Source organism: Bos indicus x Bos taurus, chromosome 29 (assembly GCF_003369695.1).
Source record: "Bos indicus x Bos taurus breed Angus x Brahman F1 hybrid chromosome 29, Bos_hybrid_MaternalHap_v2.0, whole genome shotgun sequence".
In the NCBI taxonomy this organism is placed as follows: Eukaryota; Metazoa; Chordata; class Mammalia; order Artiodactyla; family Bovidae; genus Bos; species Bos indicus x Bos taurus.
The window spans coordinates 34,030,474-34,049,831 of record NC_040104.1 but is presented as its reverse complement, the minus strand read 5'-3'; the positions used below and the strand labels follow the sequence as shown (position 1 = coordinate 34,049,831).

The 19,358-nt window shown below is 50.4% G+C and overlaps 1 protein-coding gene across 11 annotated transcripts in view; it reads left to right on the top strand.

Annotated features, from left to right (window-relative positions):
- TENM4 (teneurin transmembrane protein 4) overlaps window positions 1-19,358 on the top strand; it is a 1,822,236-nt gene that overhangs the window by 1,567,463 nt on the left and 235,415 nt on the right. For 8 of the 11 annotated variants that reach the window (XM_027532088.1, XM_027532096.1, XM_027532092.1 and 5 more), the window contains 2 exons: window positions 2,797-2,895; window positions 4,494-4,729. In XM_027532088.1, coding sequence (XP_027387889.1) covers window positions 2,797-2,895; window positions 4,494-4,729 — 335 coding nt within the window. The remainder of the gene's footprint in view (window positions 1-2,796; window positions 2,896-4,493; window positions 4,730-19,358) is intronic. The other 3 variants (XM_027532098.1, XM_027532094.1, XM_027532095.1) reach the window with 1 other exon arrangement.

The following is a 19,358-nucleotide window of genomic DNA, read 5'->3' as shown; positions in this document are numbered from 1 at the left end:
AGTATTCTTGCCCAGAGAATCCCCATGGGTAGAGGAACCTGGCAGGCTATGGTCCACGGGGTCACAAAGAGTCAGACATGACTGAGCACACACACAGCACAGTTCAAGGCAAAGTAGCCTCTGAATGGGCAGCATTTCAGCAAGTGCGCATGTACCCCCAAGTTCCTGAGCGATCTAGACGATTGACCTCGGAGTTAGTGCGGATCTGGACGCTCTCTCAGGGGATGACACGCACTCTGTCACTCTAGAGACCCTTTTCTGTCGTGTTGCCTTTTCCCCTGTTTGAATGGATCTGTACTTTCAGGAGGTAGTTGACCATTCTCTCTCTCTCTTTAAAAGTTTCCTTTAAAATTACAAAATTAAAATGGCTCTTATTCCAGACACTGGAAAATCCCCACTGTTAACGTTTTGATCTTTATCCTTTGTCCCTTTTCCCTGAATATATTTACTTGCTACTGATGCATCCCCTGGAGAAGGAAACGGCAACCCACTCCAGTATTCATGCCTGGAAAATCCCACGGACCAAGGAGCCTGGTGGGCTACAATCCATGGGGTCACAAAGAGTCGGACACAACTGAGTGACTTCTGTGTTGTGTGTGTGTGTGTGATGCATCTTAAAGATTAGATTTGACGGTCTAAGAGCACGGTCCTCAGCTAGTGATATAGGCCAGACCCCGTGTGTCCTGGTGAGCGTGCCACGTGGCCACTCTCAGGCCCCAGGAAGGCAGCAAGAGCTCAGCTCTGGGGTCCCTGGACAGGGGAGTGAGGGCCTGCCCAGGCTGGGCGGTATAGACTATGAAGAGACTGCAGATGTCCTCCTGAAATGCAGGGAATAGAGGGAATAATAATAGAACACCCCCTGTGCTACCCTCAATTAAACACCAACTACATGCTCACGATATGCCAGGCACACTCCCCTTGGTATACCCCATCACCCGCAGTAGTCAGCAAGTATTTGAGTTCTTTCTACCATCTGTCAGGCACTTGCAGGCCAGGGGCTGAGAGAAGCAGACCTTCCTGACCCCAGGGCCTGTGTGCTTCCCACTGGGTCACACGACCTCCCATCAGAAGGCCTCCCTGCCTGGGGGCAGAAATGGGGCAACTCCGAGGGACTTCCGCTCCCCTGTGGGAACTCTGGGCTCTGTGGGATGCCCCAGGGGTGTCTTCCAGAACCGGCTGCCACCCAGATTGCTAGGTATCCCCCACCACGGTGGTACTCAGAGTCTCGGCTGCAAAACAGTGCTGTCTGAGCCCCTACAGTCCCTGGGAAGGCCAGTGGAATGGCGCTCTGAGACAGTACTTACAGCCCCTCCTTTGCGAGTCTGTGGGGCTGGGCAGGAGCAAAGCCACAGGCTGGGCAGGTTATGGGCAGAGAGGGCCTGAACGGGCCTGAGCTCCGATGGCAGACAAACTCAGTCTTCAGTCTGGCTCTGCCACTTGCTTACTCTATGATAGAACCCTGGGACTTCTCCAGGCCGTGCCATGCATGCCAGCCTACAAAACAAGGATGCAGTGGAGACTTTGCAGGGTTGTTGGGGAAGAAAGATTTACACTGGATAATAGTTGCACAGCTCTAGACAGTGGGAAGTATACAGTGGATCTAGGGTGTGTGCATACTAAGTTCCTCGGTCGTGTCTGACTCTTTGCAACCCTGTGGACTGTAGTCCGCCAGGCTCCTCTGTCCATGGGGTTCTCCAGGCAAGAATACTGTAGTGGGTTGCCGTGCCCTCCTCCAGGGGATCTTGCCAACCAAGGATCGAACCCACATCTCTTACGTCTCCTGCATTGGCAGGCGGGTTCTTTACCACTAGCACCGCCTGAGAAGCCGAGATGTAGGTTAGGTAGCCACTGTTATGACTAGCCTTGGTATTTATTTCTGTAACCTTTGCCTAAACTCTGAAAACACTTCCAACATTCCTCAGTTGTTCCTATAGCAACCTGTGAGTTTAGCATTATTAGCCCCATTTTACAGATACAGTAGGTTAAGATTAGAAAAGGTTAAAGTGTCTACACAAAGTCACACAGCAAGAATGCGGCAGAAAGGGGGCTTGAATTTAGTTTTCCAGTTCTCAAGATCTGGTCAAAGTCAGAAGGATAGTCTCTGGCAGGGCTGGCCCCAAAAGGTGACTTTCTGCAGTCAGTCCTTCCCTGAGGCACAGACAGCAGAGGGTATCTACCACGGGCATGCTCAAAACAATTCAAATGAGGTGGCAGCAACCCTGAAACATCGGGAAACAAGACCCCACGCACTTGTGTGTGAGTGGCGTCACTTAGCAGGCACAGTTGAGACCAAAGTGGCGAGTGTGTTGACCTTCATTCTGGGTCCCAGAAGGCCGCAGTGCATGTGGGGGACGAAAGAGCCCCCCATCTCTGTGGAGCTCTGTCCCTGCCAATTAGTCATCACCCAGGTCCCCGCACTGCCAAAGGACCCATTCCCTGCTCTGTACAATGGTGATGACACTGCCTTCCTTGTACCGTGCCTCTCTTAAAGACCTGAGATAAATGGATATCACGCGCCTAGCTCAGCACATAAGCCATAATCAGTCTTCACCAGTCAGAGATGCTGATGCACACAGCTGGCAGACCTACAGGTTTGTATGGAGGGTGCTCCCTCCAGATGCTCTGGGCCAGGCAGACCCTGGGCACCGGGCGTTTGCCCACAGCCCCATCGCCTGGAAACCACGCCCCGCTGGTCTTACGCACAGCTGCACCAGTCAGCCACTCTCTGTGTTTCTCTACTCTCCCCTTCATCGATGCATGACTCATGGCTTCATTCATGTCTCCATGTGTGTGTAGAAACCTAGGCAAGCAGCCATTCCTAGGGACATTGCAGGACAACCTCATTGAGATGGACATTCTCAGCGCCTCCCGCCATGATGGGGCTTACAATGACGGGTACGTGACATTCCCATGCTCCTCCCCTCTGTGTGTGCTCTCCCTGTGGCTCCTGCTCTTGCATGCTGACCCTGAGACCTTTCCCTGGGACCTCCTGGGGGAAGTGATGAGGCCATGTTGCATGCCCATCCCCAAGCCTGTGTTCAACTTGCAAGAGTTTATTCTTGGAGTACGCTATCCCCCAGCATATTAACAGCAGTCTTGTTAATATGGTGCTCCCAGCATCTCATTGGCTGCCTTTGACATCCGGAAGCCATCTCATGTAGCTGCCTCTATGCAGCACAAGCCCTGTGTTGTATGTATGCTGGCCCTGGTGTTGTATTCTGTGGCCCGAGGCCTCTTGCACCCCAGCAGGGTACAAGATCCCTCTCAGTCTTACCTTCTTCCCTAAGACTTCGGGGGCATTCAGTATAACCAGTGCACCCCGTTTCCCAGGCCGTGTCCCAGTCTTCCCATGGCCGTGGTTAAAGGCAGGCTGTGGAGGATTTCCCGGCACCTAGTTTGGCCACAGCCATGTGCTTTGACCTTGCCATGCTGCCCTCAATGCTATGGCCAGGCTGCAGGACACAGTTGCCTGTCTGTCCGCTGCTGCAGCTGTTACCAGGGGCCTGGAAGGCAGCAGACTGGCTTCTGAGCAGAGTTCTTTGAAGGCATTTGCTGCCATTCACTGTGTAACAGCCACTACGGGACTCTTGACCTTGGCAGAGTTTAGTAGTGGTTTCTTGGTTCCCACCCCTACCAAAGTGAAAGTGAAACTGAAAGTCACTCAGTCCTGTCCGACTCTTTGCAACCCCGTGGAATATACAGTCCATGGAATTCTCCAGGCCAGAATACTGGAGTGCATAGTGTTTCCCTTCTGCAAAGGATCTTCCCAAACCGAGGATCGAAGACCCAAGTCTCCCGCATTGCAAGCGGATTCTTTACCAGCTGAGCCACAAGGGAAGCCCAAGAATACTGGAGTGGGTAGCCTATCCCTTCTCCAGAGGCTCTTCCCGACCCAGGAATCCAACGGGGGTCTCCTGCAGTGCAGGCAGATTCTTTACCAACTGAGCTATCAGGGAAGCCCAACTCCCTCTAAAAAAAAAAAAAAAAAAAAAAGTTGGTATTCCATTCCTCCACCATGGTATAAAAGCAAAGGATGTATTGGAGGAGAGGAAAAACTGGCGGTTTCATAATCTCCGGGGGAGGGGCGGGGGGTGAGGGCAGAATAGGATTTTAGGCGTTTTCCAAGTTACTGCAATAATTTTAGAAGACATCTAGTTCCTTCTCCAAGAAAACAGCATCCCAGCCCCCCGTGGCTTCCCAGGAAAAGGATCTCAGCACCCAGCCTTCTGTCCAGCTGGGGTGGGTTCCCCATGGGCAGGGCTGTCCCACTCGTGTTTTTGTGGAAACGTGTCTCCATGTGCCCTGTTCTGTGGTCCGGCACATGATTTTCCTTATTCTCTGTCCCTCCGTCTCCTCCTTGGTGGCTCTCTCTCTCTCTCCGTCTCTCTAGGCTCTTCTGCATGCTTCTTCCACCGCTGCCTCCACCCTCAGGTCAGTGTGGGCTCCCGGGGCGCCGGCTAACCCTGCCGCCCCCGGCTTCTCTCCGTCCACAGGCACTTCCTCTTCAAGCCGGGAGGCACCTCCCCGCTCTTCTGCAGCACGGCGCCGGGCTATCCTCTGACGTCCAGCACGGTGTACTCGCCGCCGCCCCGGCCCCTGCCCCGCACCACCTTCTCCCGCCCGGCCTTCAACCTCAAGAAGCCCTCCAAGTACTGTAACTGGAAGTGTGCGGCCCTGAGTGCCATTGCTATCTCGGCCACGCTGGTCATCCTGCTGGCGTACTTTGTGGGTAAGTACCCCCCCACCCTGGGGTCCCTGGGGGCCCCTTTGGCCCAGAGGGCAGTGACCGAGACACCTGTAGGCAGTCAGAGCTTGCGGGGTGATCCGTGTGGGCCAGGCACCCTGGGCTGGCCGGTAACGACACCCCCTGCACCCCGAGACTGTTAAGGGGGGCTCTGGGACCGTCCCCTCCTCCTGCATGTACACCAGGAAGGTGGTGTGCGTGCACATCCTGGATGTGCATCCTGTCGGCCCCCTCGTGTGATGGAAGCCTGGCATCGGGCACCAGCACTCAGGACTGGCTTTTGAGGTGGTCGTCTATGACATGACTGTCATGGGTGATAGTCACTAGAAATGAAGTGGCAAGCTGGGAGGCTCGACAGTAGGCTGGCCTCTCCTGTGGGTGCCACACCGCTGCAGCGAGGAGCAGGGAGGAGGCCGCGGGCCCTGGGGCTGGAAGGAAGCTGCCACAGAGTGGGCTGTGGTGACCTCAAGCCAGGAAAGCGGGTCTGAAGGTGAGGGTCTGGCCGGGCCTTCCGGGGGAGCCGAGGTACAGGTGGAGACCGTGGTTGGGAAGAGCCCCCGTGAGCGGTTGGCACTGGCTGAGGGGGCACACAGGCCGGGGGGCGGCACAGACCAGCCTGCCTAGCTGACCCCAGGGCTCCTCCCATGTAACACACTCCTCTAGGCCCACCGCCGTGCCTGCAACACCCCCACTGCGCGCTCTTCTGATGTGTTTGCAGCACAGTCGGGTGTCCTGCTTCCGACCCCTGCCTTTGGTCTCTGGTCTGCTCCCAGGAAGGATGTTACTCTGGAGAGAGGCGTAGAGTCCGCTGCCTCTCTGTAAATCAGCCTGTTAGTAACGGCATCCACCAGGGTTGGCTTAACCCTCTGTCCTTCCCAACCTTCAGATTCTATCATTCTAAGATGTACGGTAGGTGAGGCCAGCTTGAGAAGGCCTGGAATCCACGCTCAGGCATTCTGAGATCCTTCTGTTAGCAAAGGAAACCTGGCTGTGTAAACCCAGTAAATAGAAATGAAACTCACTGGCAGAAGCCAGAGGAAGGCAGAGCACTGCCCACTGTGGAAAAGGACTCTGACAAGCAAAGTCACCATGGACGGGAGAGGACTGTCCGGAGAGGTAGTAAGCACTGTCTCAAGGAGTGATGAATAGTGCGCGGCTCCCACTGGTTTGGGAGGAAGAGACTCAAGCCTGAATGGGGGTCTGGGTGATGTAAGCTGTAAAGTCACTTTGCTCTCAAGATCTTTAAGTAAAAACAAGTAATCAGGAAGATGATAACCCTCCGAACAAAGACTCCTTAAGCATCTGGAGCTGCAGTAAGCCTTTTCTGGCATGTCGGGTCTCTTCTCCGCTTGTGAAGATTGGGTTGGAGAATCTCGTGGCATCGAGATCAGGTTGGCATATGTGTTTATCTGCTCTTCTGTCTGATTGATTAGCTGTGGCCGCCTTGAAAAGCGGTGCTGAGAAGCCTCCCCAGGCTTCCTTCAGACTCCGTGGAAGAGTCTGTGACTGATGGCTGATGTCTGCTGTGATCACAGGAGTGGAGAATATTGATGACAAACCAAGTATTTGCCACCCCTGCTCTGGGTCTTTGGGTAAAAAGAAACAGCCAGACTGGGAGCAGTCAGATCCCAGCCAGGTTCTGCAAGAGCGTCAGGATTGATATAGTCTGGGTTACCGGGGAGGCTTGTGGGGTTCCAAGCACGGCCATCTGGCACAGCAGTTTGTCCGTGGCGTCACCAGTACTGTAACCCCACCGACCACCAGCACAGCCCTTGCTTTTTACTGACATTATTATATTTCATAGATGAGTTGACTTTTTTTTTTTTTTGGCTAATCCCAAACTCCTAATTTACCCGCCTCCCCACCTTTCTCCTTTGAGAACCATAAATTTGTTTTTTTTTTAATTAGTTTATTTTTATTTGAAGGATAATTGCTTTACAATATTGTGTCGGTTTCCATCGTACATCAACATGCATCCGCCATAAGTATATACATGTCCCCTCCATCTTGAACATCCCTCCCACCCCATCCCACCCCTGTAGGTTGTCACGGAGCCTCAGTTTGAGTTCCTTGAGTCATACAGCAAGTCCCCACTGGTTGTCTGTTTTACATATGGCAGCGTACACATTTCCATGCTACTCTTTCCATCCATCCCACCCTCTTGTCCCCGCCGTGCCCACACATCTGTTCTCTATATCCACATCTCCAGTACCGCCCTGCAAACAGGTTATAGATGAGAAGGCTTTTGAACAAGCAGTGCAACTGTTCATCGAGAGACAGTAACTTGTTTTGTGTTAAAGTCGAAAGGTTTATACTATACACAGTGGAACTTAGTTCAGAAAGAAAGTCTAAGTCTCTATATATTAAATAACCTTTCTTTCTGCCGTCCATCCCGTGGGCTTCTTCCTCTCCCATTCAGTAAGACTATATCATCAATTGTCTAAAAGTAGGGGCTACTGTGGGAGCTCGTGGGTTTCCTGTCTAGGAAGGGTGCAAATAGTGCTTAATGACGACTAAGCAAGACAGAGGTTTATTCACTGAATAGGGCTCATCACTGGAGGACCTTTCATTTCCCTTCCCGCACTGATAATGTCAAACTCCAAAAATAGTCACAACCTAGAACCTGAGAGTTACGTTCTATTTGGTGGGAATTTTTAGGACGTCACGCCTGGGAGACAGACTCTGAATAACCCTGACATAATTGCTCCGAGGAGGTAGGCGACAGGGTGGGAGTCAGGTTATACAGAAGTCTGCAGCGAGGAACAGGTAGTCTGAATATCAAAGGATTGTTGTTAATTAAGGAAAACCAGGTATCTCAAGAAATTTGGCACTTTTCTGTGTATGGGGGGATGAAAGAGGCTGGGCTCACTGAAATCATTCCTCTCGTGTATCTCGGCTATCTGAGGTAGGCATCCAATTCTTGATTTTTCACGTCCTTAGTTCCTTGTTCACAGTTGGGAGTAGCAGCAGCTGCTGGATCACAAGCATTGTTCTCCCTTTTGGGTGCCCTCAGGGCTCAGAAATTCACGCTCGGGGGCCTGAAGTTGCTGATGGCTGCAACATCCTTGTTTACTGATATGGCAGGAAATACTCCATTTCAGAGTAGTCTTAGAATCTACAATCTTGTGAATATTCTTTTTCATTCAGCAAACCAAGCAGGTGCCTTCTTTGAGTCAGGCACTGTGCTGTGCGAGGGCCAACAGCGTGTCCCCTACTCTTGAGGTGCTGCTGGCTTAGAAACAGCGATTGATCCAGCGTGACCCCGTAGTATATTACCTGTGACATGGGGAGCAGCAGCGGGAATACCAGCCCCCTCCAGAAGGCAGCCGAGGAGGCTTCCTGGCAAAGGTGCTGTTTTAGCTGAGTCTTCAGGTCACAGCCAGAAGTAGACAGGAAGGAAAGAAATTTCACACCAAGGGATATTTCCAAGTCTTGAAAGAAGGCCATCTGGTGGCAAAGACATTTTCTGGTTGAAGACTTTGAGGGGCATGGGGGCCACGATTGGAGCTAACGCAGGAGAGAGTGGTCAGATTCTGAAGATTACTGTGGAGGCCAAGTTCAAGACCTTACTGGATGGGCAACAGGGAACCCCTGAAGGGCTTGAAGCAGGGGCAGGGCACGTTTGTCTTAGAAAGTTCAGGGTGGAGGGAGAAAGAATGGGCCCTACTGCCTAAAGAAGTCAGGAGAAGATGAGGGCTTCAACTCAGAGGGTGACAGTGTTGGGGGGGAGGGGGGTGGTTGAGGTCGATTTGGGAGAATTTGGGTCTCAAGTCAGGAGAGGTCAGTCCACTGAGAAGGTGTTCCTGCCGAGAATAAATACATCCTTCTGCCAAAGCCTGAGGTATATAGACAACTTAAAACGGGAGTTTAGGATCCATATCCAAGGGCCAGATCAGAGAGGCAAACCTGGGGGCTTCCCTCTGTTAACCTGGAGACTCAGCAAGGAGACTTGGGGGCAGAGCTCACAGCAGCCTGAGAGTCTGGATTCCATTCCCAGCTCAGCCACCGAGCAGCTATTTCTCCTTGGGCAACTTACTTCTCCCCCTGAGTCCTGATTTCTCCCTCATAGTCCACTACTTCGGAAGGATGCTTCTGAGTTTGGAGGAAGAGTTTAGCTAAGGCCGTGAGTGCATCACAGGTGCCAGCTGCGTCCCACGAGTCCTCAAGGGCTGGGTTGGCAGCCTTGTCCTTGCTCTCCAGCTGCTTGGCTCTCCAAGGGCCAAGGGTGAGCTCTTGTTGGCTTGGCCATCATCTCAGGCCGTGATGACTAATTTGTAAGGATCTATCAATTATTCAAAATCAAATTAATTGTCTCTGCCGCGCACAAATATCCTTCACAAAGACTTTTGCCAGCAGACTAGCTGATCTCATCAACAGGCAAGAAGCGCAGATCTTTAATTAGATTTTTGATGAAAAATTGTGTTTAATTTCAAGTATAATCAATTATTAATTACTGTAATGAGCGAGTCTGACTGGGTTTACTAATTAACTCATTTAAAAATTATGAATAACCTTTTCATTTGTAATTATTTTTTACATCCTATCAAGTTCCAGAAAAGAATTGCATCACCTCACCAGCAGAGAGGGAGTTGAAAACAGAGGGCAGGAAAGAGTTGTTCTTTCTCCAGGGTCTGCTCAGGGCTACCACGTCTGGATGGGACTCAAGATCCACTTGACTTTCAGTTTCTTAGTTGGAAAGTTTATTGAGAATGAAGCAACTGGTGACCTTTCATTTGTAAACACATTGGCTGCTGTTTCATAGGAAGATGGAGAAGCTGGAGTCGGCACTGATTACCCTTATAAAGACTGCAGGACCCAGGGCCTCGTCCTCGGGCTGTCTTCTCATCCCCTGGGATGTTTCTGTCTGCTCTGCCCTGGGCTGGGAACCTAGGGAGGACCCTCACTGAGCCTGGGGGATCTCTTAAGGATCACACAAAGATGTGTGATTTTTCCCTCCAGAAGGACGCCCTTTTCAGAGAGGCCACCACTGGGGTGGGTGCCTTGCGTTAGTCACCCACTCTCTCTATGAAGGTTTTCAGGTTGGTTCAGTCTCCATTTGAATACCCTGCCTTTTCTTTCCCAAAGAAAAGAAATCTATTCACAGAACAAAATGGGGAAAGAAGGGTGTGAGGGGAAGGTTCGTTATAAGTCGGACCTTGGAACTTGTGCCGTCGTGGCAGTAATGCTTTATTTGATAGCATTTAATCATTTTAAAAAACATTTTCGCCCCAAGAAGCAGGGTGGTTTAGAGGAGTAGAAATAACAGGGGTCACTTTTTGTGATTAATGATCAGGGCAGTTCACTTCCATCATACCCTGTCCACTCGGCCCTGACTCTTCTAAGCGCTTTGCTTGTGTTTTCTCATTGAAATCTCCCAGCAGCCTGTGGGTTATTATCCCCATATTACAAATAAGGACATGGAAACCCTGTGAACTTAAGTAACTCATCCACTGTTACACAGTCAATGGCTACACTGTGCACTCAGCCTCTTGAGCTGATGCTTTTAGTCTGGTTTTTTCCCCTCTCTTTTGAGCTCACAGTCTTAATCTTTATGCTGTAACTTTCCCATCTGAGCAGTGCGGTGTTAGTCACTCAGTCGTGTCCAACTCTTTGCAGCATCATGGACAGAGTTCAACAGGTTCCTCTGTCCGTGGGATTCTCCAAGCAAGAATACTGGAGTGGGTTGCCATTCCCTTCTCCAGGGGATCTTCCGATCAGAGATCAAACCTGGGTCTCCTGCACTGCAGGTGGATTCTTTACCATCAGAGCCCCCAGAGAAGCCCATCTTAGTGTCTAATATTCTAAATTTTTGCTATGTGCCTAGCATTGGTCCAAGCCATTACTAAAGAGTTACCATCTCTCTGAACACTCACGACAGTTCTGTGTCTTCTGGAAGAGGAAACTAAAGCTCAGAGAAGTTAACGCTTTGCCAGGGTCGCATAACTGGTAAATGACATAGGGTTTCAAAGGCCATATTCTCAGCCACTACCCTGTAGCTCAGATGATGGAGGATCAGAAAACCCCATTCAGGCCCTGACTCCATACCTTGCTGGCTGTATAAACTTGAACAAGTGGCTTAACCTCTCTGAACTTCAGTTTCCACTTGCCCTATGGCTGATGTGGCTGGAATGATTAGGCCCTTTTTACAGGAGAGGAGACCGAGGGTAGCATTGTGGTTGAGAGCCTGAGTTCGAAAATAAGGCTGTGCTGTGCTGTGCTTAGTCACTCAGCTGTGTCCGACTCTTTGCGACCCCATGGACTGTAGCCCGACGAGCTCCTCTGTCCATGGGGATTCTCCAGGCAAGAATACTGGAGTGGGTTGCCATGCCCTCCTCCATGAAATAAGGCTAACTGCTTTCAAGTCCCAGTTCAGCTGCCTAATGTGCTTTGAGACCTCAGGCAAGTTAATTTAACCTCTAATAGCCTCAGTTTTAGAGAAGGCAATGGTACCCCACTCCAGTACTCTTGCCTGGAAAATCCCATGGATGGAGGAGCCTGGTAGGCTGCAGTCCATGATGTCACTAAGAGTCGGACACGACTGAGCGACTTCACTTTCAGTTTTTACTTTCCTACATTGGAGAAGGAGATGGCCACCCACTCCAGTGTTCTTGCCTGGAGAATCCCAGGGACAGGGGAGCCTGGTGCGCTGCCGTCTCTGGTGTCGCACTGAGTCGGACATGACTGAAGCGACTTAGCATCAGCAGCCTCAGTTTACCCATTTATAAAATGGGGATAATCATAGTGGCCACTTCACAGGGTTTTGTGATGTTCCAGTAAGATAATTTGCGTAAAGCAGCTATCTCACTGCCTGGCACAGAGTGGGCTCTCAAGAAATGTTAGATACTGTTATGATTATTAATAGGATCATTAGTACTGCTAGGATCCCATGGAAAAGAGTAAGCCTTGAGAGAGAACTTGGGCCAGCATCATCTCACGGCAGCGCCTGAAGGCTCCCCAGCATGTGTTAGTCACAAGGGCAGCTGACAGACCAACCAAGGGGACCTGTCAGAAAGCATTTGTAGGGATGTCTCTCTGTTCCAGGGAAGCAGCCGCAAGAATCATTACCCCAAAGCACCTTGCGTCATTTCTTTAACTAGAACAAAAGTTGATTTTTGCTTCCCTGCCAGTCACCTCTATCCAGATAAAACCAACAGCTCCCCTTGAGTTCTGAATCTCTGCATAAAAAGCAGACACTGAGGACTGCAAAAGACCGTGGAGTCATATCTTGAGGACTCTTCAAGCACCTGTCTAGCCAGATCAGCCTTTAAATCAGGAGATTTTTTTAAAGGCTTGTTAATAATACAAAAACCAGGAAAAGCGTTACATTTAAATGGAGACCCAGAGATTACCCTGGGATGCTGGTTTATTCTGTTGTCAGGTCCAGGTCCCTCCAGAGGGTGGGGCCTCATTTGGGTGATTTCTCTAAAGAGAGCAGGTGTTCTGATCTGACTTCCCAGCTGGCTTTAGCAGTAAAGAACCTGCCTGCCAATGCAAGAGATGTGGATCCAATCCCTGGGTCGGAAAAGTTCCCTGGAGGAGGGAATGGCAACCCATTCCAGTATTCTTGCCTGGGAAATCCAACGTACAGAGGAGCCTGGCAAGCTACAGTCCATGGGATCTCAAAGAGTTACATACAACTGAGTAACTAAACAGCATTCTGATTGGAAGAGAATATGGGGTTCGGTGGAAATAGCTCTGCCAACTGTGTGACTCTTCTGAACTTTGCTTTCCTCATCTACTGCTGGGAAGAATAGTAGTACTTCCCTGTGGAGGCTGTTAAGCAGGTTAAATGAGGCATGTGACAAAGGAGGAGTCTCTTGCTGGTGGCCTCGGGAGACTGCTGCTACCTGTCCTTGGACCTCAGTTACCTCAGCCGAGGATGGGGTGGGAGTAACCGATCCTCTTAGGTCCTTTCCAGTCTGCAAATTGGTGCTCATAGGAAATTGAGCCAAAGCTCTGAGGGTGCAGTCCCAAGTGTGGGCTGCAGCAGCCTCGGTAACTGCAGAACATGCCGACATGCTCCAAAACCATGAGAGACTCTGTTCAAATTAGGTTGCATTTTTCACCTCCACCAGCAGCTGGCTGAATTGGAAAAAAAAAATCAGAATCCTGTTCAAAGTGGTGATAGTTTAATTTATACGTGAGAATGTTGTAGAGCTTAATTGCCGCTTTTCAAAAGGCAGCTTCTGGAGAGCATCGCTGGTTGGGATATTGCAGTTCGCGGTCTGCAAGAGCTTGAGTCATCCAGCTCTTAGAGTCATCTGGGCAGTATTGATAGAGGTGGACTTGGGCACTCAGTGTGACTTGCACAGACTTGGGCAGCCTCCCTCATGCAGGCATGGACCAGGCACACCTACACACGTGACTTCCATGGCAGCAGTCCAAGTAGGAGGAGTCAGGTTTCCCTTCCTGTTTGGTAGTGTGGTCTCCCATCCTAACGTCTTATTCTCTGCTGCAGTTGTTGTTCAGTCAGTCAGTCGTGTCCAACTCTTTGTGACACCATGGACTGCAGCACTCCAGGCTTCCCTGTCCTTCACTGTCTCCCGGAGTTTGCTCAAACTCATGTCCATTGAGTTGACGATGCCATATAACCGTCTCATCCTATGTTGTCCCCTTCTTCTACCCTCAATCTTTCCCCAAATCAGGGTCTTGCCAATGAGTTGGCTCTTAGCATCAAGTGGACAAAGTGTTGGAGCTTCAGCTTCAGCATCAGTCCTTCCAATGAATCTTCAGGGTTAATTTCCTTTAGGACTGACTGGTTTGAGCTCCTTGGTGTCCATGGGACTCTCAAGAGTCTTCTCCAATACCACAGTTTGAAAGCATCAGTTCATCAGTGCTAAGCTTTCTTTATCATCCAACTCTCACGTCTATACATGACTATTGGAAAAACCATAGATTTGACTATAAGGACCTTTGTTGGCAAAGTGATGTCTCTGCTTTTTAATATACTATCTAGGCTGTCTCGGCTGCAGACTCTGTCCCAACACAGTGCTTGGCACAGAGTAGCTGTGCTCAGTGAGATATGATTGAGAACCAAAGACTTGCAAGATGGTAAAATCTGCTGAGATGTTTCCAGGCAGAATAGTGTGGGCACAGGCATGGTGGCAGAAATGTGCATTTTATGTCCCAGGCCTTGCGTACAGGTGAAATGGATGTGAAATGAATAGAGGAAGCATTAGAGATCAAAGCCAGGGCGATTGTAGCCCCTGCTGCCCCACAATTATGCCCACTCGGTTCTGCTCCTGCAATATCAGGATCTCAGATGCCATTGGCTTCCTAAGAAAAGGTCTGCTGCACTCTGGGCCTGGGTGTTATTAGTAAGCAATAAGGCTCATTTTCTCCCCTTTCTCTTCGACTTCACATCAGGCCTTTTGGATAGAAGCCATAGATTTAGCTTTATAGCCCAAAGAATGGGAAACAGAGATGATTGAACTTGATCTTTTAGGAGGAGGAAAAAGTGATAAAGATACAGGATCCTGTATTAAAGGCTTTCTTTCCAAGATTGATACCTTCATGCTGCTCTGTGGGAATTGCTAATAGCGAGATATATATAGATTGTTCTCTTTATGACAGACCCCAGACACATATCCTTCAACCCCCAAAAGGAGGACTTGAGGAGGCCAGCACGGCTCCCTGCAGTTATGTGCAAGGCTGGCTCATGGGGGAGAGGGCAGGCTTGCTCCGTGGGACTAACGAGGGTAGAACAGGGACTAAGGGTGGGAATGGTGGGAAGGCTGACTCTGACTTGAAGAGAAAAGACTCCTCTCAGAGACAACGGCCTGTGAGGGTGGGTTGCCTGTGTCTGCAGCCGGAGGGGAGACTCAAGTGTCGCAGCTCCGCAGATCAGTGGCTCCCATCCGCATCGTCCTTCTGCCGTGACTTCCGACGCCACCCACACCAGGACTGATCTCCTTCAGATGAGTTTCTGCACCTATTAAATCAGAATAAACAGCCAGGACTAGCTGAAGTAAGTCATTCAACGTGCTTCAGCTCAGCCTGAAAGAAAATTGGCCATTTTACAGAGCTCCCTCCTTCCCCGTCCCCGCTTATCCTCCCATTGGCAGGACCCCACCAGGAGCCAGAGCTTAAGGGAACCCACTCGTCCGGACCATGTGGCTTGGTCCCCCAGGGCACAGCGCAGTGGGGAGAAGGAGAGGGTGGGTCTGGAGGGTGAACGGCTGGCACCAGCCTCCCCACTCTTCAGAGTTCTTGCCCTGGCACCGTTCAGGGCTCTAAACTAGGACTGAGACCCACACGCCACACAGGTGTGGCTCGCTTACCTGTACACCCGCTCAGCCACCAGTCCCCGACTGCCTGTTTTTAAAATCAGATTTATTGAGATACAATTTACATATAGAAAATTAATGCTTTTTAGGCATCCCATGCTGTGAATTCTGGCAGCGTTGTTGACCATCACTACAGCAACACACAGAATATTTCCGTTGCCCCAAAGATCCCCTTTGTCAAGTCAGTCCTCTCTCTCCATCCTCGGACTCCGGCAGCCACGCATCTAGTCCCCATCTCCATAGTTTTAGGTACCGTCTTTGAGACGTGTAGCAAAGAAGTGATGTATTTACTGGGTTCAAAGATGAGGTGTTACCTACCATAACCTTCAGACTGTAAGACTTCTAAATGTTGTTGAGAAAATGTTAAGATATAATTTTAGAATTCAAGATATGAAGGCAAAGAGCTGGAACGTTTTAGGTTTCTCTGTGTGTCATTCTTGACCTCCTTAGAGGACTGCAGCCGAGACCACCGTGTCGTCAGCATGAATTCACAAGCGTAGGCCCTCCTCCCTTTTTCATGGAACATCTTTTTAGGAACATATTTCTAAGTGTTAACACAAAAATCTCGTTCTAGTCAGGTTTGATACCTCTGTCATATTTGTGCCGTTATTATATCATTGCTTTCCTCTATTTCCAACTGTTTGCTGTTATAAACAGCACTTCAATGACCAGAAAGAAAGAAAATCTGCTTTTTTTCCTTCTTTCACTGACTTTGGGGAGGGGGTGTTTCCCTGAGCAGGATTTCTGGGTCACAAAGTATAGACAGTTCAAAGCCCTCGCGACTCAACTGCTAAGGGCTCCTCAGAAGGATAGGACTGAATCCCTGGGTCTCCAGCTAAGTGCCCAGTTTCCCTGCCCGTCTGGGGCCTTGTGTCTGCTCTTAGGTCAGCTGCTCCAACACGTGCAGGTCAGGGAGGTTACAAGTGGCCCTGAGACCCAGAGAGGTAAAGGAGCTTCATTTGTGGAGGGAACCACCCGCCTTCTCCCAGTCAGTCTCTTCCGAAAGCTTAGCTCACGTGTCCCTTTCTCAGTGAAGCTCCTCTGATGACCTCACACTAGACCAGGAACCCAGTTGTCTGCACTCACAGTGCCAGGAGCCTCACCGTCATTGCAGCTGGGCCTGGGTCTTAGCCCAGCTCAGCTCTGCCTCCACTGAGACTGTAAGACTTACACTGTAGACAAGCTCTGTGGGGGCGGGAGTGATTTCTGTCTTGTCCAGCGCTGTGGCCACAGCTTCTTGTACCAGCGTGTGGCAGGATGTAGCCTGTGTTCAGCAAAAGTGTGTTGAAGGAGAGAGAGGAGGCGAGGATGTTGGAACCAGAACCCAATGGATATCGCAAGGCGTGGAGTGGAGGGAGAGAAAATGGTAAGCATAGAAGCTTAGGCTCTTACAGGGAACAGAGACCAAAAGTCTAGAGGCAGGGAGATCGTAGGAGAGTAAAAAGCAGTTCCTGGAAACGAAGGGAAGGGAGGCAGCCAGGGGTGGAGTGAGGCACAGACCTGGCGGTGAGCCTTGGCCTGTTCCTTCCAGCTGCGAGACTGAAGTAAGAAGCTCGCTGTCTCTGAGCCTCGGTTTCCCCCTCCAGTGAAAGCAGGTAATAGGCTATTGCAAGGAGGCTGTGACAACAGGGCACCTGCTTCTTTCTAACAAGAGCCACTAATGAATGAAGTCCATCTTCCCCTCCTGCCAGCAAACGAGGTATGTTGAATGTGAGGGCCAACCAGTCCTCAGTTTGGAAATGTCTCAAAAAAGGACCTGAGTTTATTAGGATATTCATGTTTTGTAGCAACAGCAGCTACAGAGACTGACAGAGACAGCACACTCTTCCCAGGACTTGGGGGTGGGGGGGGGGGAGTTGCCCCATGAGCAGTTCCAAGGCCCCTGAAGTGGCAGCATATCTCACGGTTGGTCAGGGACCAAGCTGTGTGTCCAGAATCCTCCTTCCCCAGCTGCACCCTGGGCGTGTGGAAGAAGAATTGATTTTTCCAGATTTTTAGCATCCTTGGGAAGAACCTGTCCCCAAGTCCTTGTTTCTATTCTGAACTAATTACTGTGAAATAACATAATTTAATTGCACTTAGATGCAGAGAGAAAGTGAGAATGGGCTCCCTGATGGCTGTTTTTCCACTATTGCAAGCACCTAGTTACAAAGAAGAGGTGGTACACTCAGGGCTGACTTAGAGCCATAGGCTGGGGACAGAGATGAGGGAAATCCAGCTAAGCAGCGCTTCATTGCCGGTGGGGGGCAGGGGAGGAGCAGGAAATGGGAGAGGAGGTGAGTTGGCCGTAAAAAGCGCAGTGTGTCCTTCCTTCTATCAGTAAAATAATGAAACCACAGCTAAACGGCTTCATCCTTCTAAAGACAGCAATGTAGTCTAAGAGCAAAAACCACAGACTTTACCTTCTAGTCCTGCTCACACAGGTTTCTCCATCCTTCCACGTCTTGGTTTTCTCACGGATAGTTTTGTCCATAAATATCCAAGAGGTGTCTTGAGCATTAAGAGACAGAGTATCTATAAAGGGTCCAGCCGGCTGGGTGGTCCCTGATAAGTGCTGAAGATATGTGGGTCTCACTCTTCCAGGCAGCCAGATCACCCAGAGATTTGAGCCCCTTTCAGATTCAGCAGCCAAGGGCCATCTGCACACACAGGGACTTCAGGTAATCTGGGATGCAGTAGAGGGAGCTTCCGAAGATTGAGGTTCAAGACAGCGATGAGCATTCACTGAGCCTATCCGCAGGGCTCTGTCCTGGGCTACGGGGACCGACAAAGCCAGATAAGCTAGCATCACTGCCTTGAGTCTTCCGTGGCTTCATGGAAAGCCAGATGTGTAAGGACCCGAAGGCAATCGTAAACAGATGATAAAAGCATGTTACTGGGGTTTGAACCTTATCCTTGTGGGAGTCCAAAGGAGAGAGCAATTCATTGTAGTCAGGAAGATCAGATAAAATTTCCCCAAGGCATTGAGCCTTGTAAATCAAGGAAGACACTGAAAGAGAAGCTAGGAATGGCTTTCTGGAAGATGGAACAGTCCAAACAAAGGCAAGGGACGCTAGATAGAAATGTTGTCTGTTTTGGCACCTGTCTCAGAAGACTGCGTTAAAATACCCATTTGTGCTTTGGACTTCGCATGGGCCTCGATCTCTCTGTTACTGAAGGCTCTCAGTGCTGAACTGCAGAAACCACGGGGACTGCAGGAGGATGCAGACTGCCTCCCCGCTTAGAGCAGAGGCTCCACCGGACAGATGCCCAAGGAATCCCTTGCCTTCACATGAGGCCTTTCAAATCCATCAGTCATCCCCAACATCCCTGCACTGTAGAAGATTATTAACTGCATTTTTTTTTTAATCCTGCAAACCCCAGATATGGAAACTGAGGCCTGCTGCAATTAAATTGCTTGTTTACCTGGAAGGACAGCTAAGTCATGGAGCTGGGTCTAGAAACCAGGTTTTATGATTCCAGGTCCTGTGTTCCGTAATTAGACGATGCTGGCTCTCAGAGCCCTCCTCCGATGTCTTCCCTTGCTGCCACACTCCATCCCTGAGGCCCAGAGCAAACAAGGGGACTTTGCCATCCTCTCCAGGGATGTCCTCTGCCCCCTTCCCTACCACGACCTCCTCTGATCTAACAGAGGTGGCAGCTCACATGCATCAAGAGCTAACCACATGCCAGCCACGTTCTGCTACATGTATCTCTCATTTAAGCTTTCAGTGATCCTACCCATCCAGCAGACATTTGTCAAGTACCAGCCATGTGCTAGGCTGCCCGGGGGGCTCAGATGGTACAGAATATGCCTGCAATGTAGGAGAGAGACCTGATCCCCATGGACAGAGGCGTCTGGTGTGCTACCGTCCACGGGGTCGCAAGAGTCGGACACGACTGAGCGAGTGAGCACAGCACAGCCATGTGCTAGGTTCCATTCTGTTTTTATTTCCATCTCATAGATGAGAAACTAAGGCCTGAGGAGAACGAGCCAGTTTCCAAGGCCACATCACTAGTGAGTGCGAGAGCCAGAATTTGCCGCAGAGCCTGCCCTCTTCACAGTGTGTGCTGCGATTCCCAGAGCTGGAGTTGGGCTGGGGTGGGACTGGCGTGGTTTACCGATCTGAGCTGCTGAGAGGATGCAGGGAGCTCCTTACTAAGAGAGAAATTACCTTTTCTTATGGAAGAAAATGGAGTATCCACGACTGCCCCCACCCCACCCTGGGACGTGCCTTGTGCCAGGATTGCCACGGGTATCTGTGGCATTGAGTGGAGCTGTGGTGTGCACGCAGAGTGCTCCAGGACTGGAGAGCAGAGGAAGCCCAGATGACATCAGGGACCTCGAT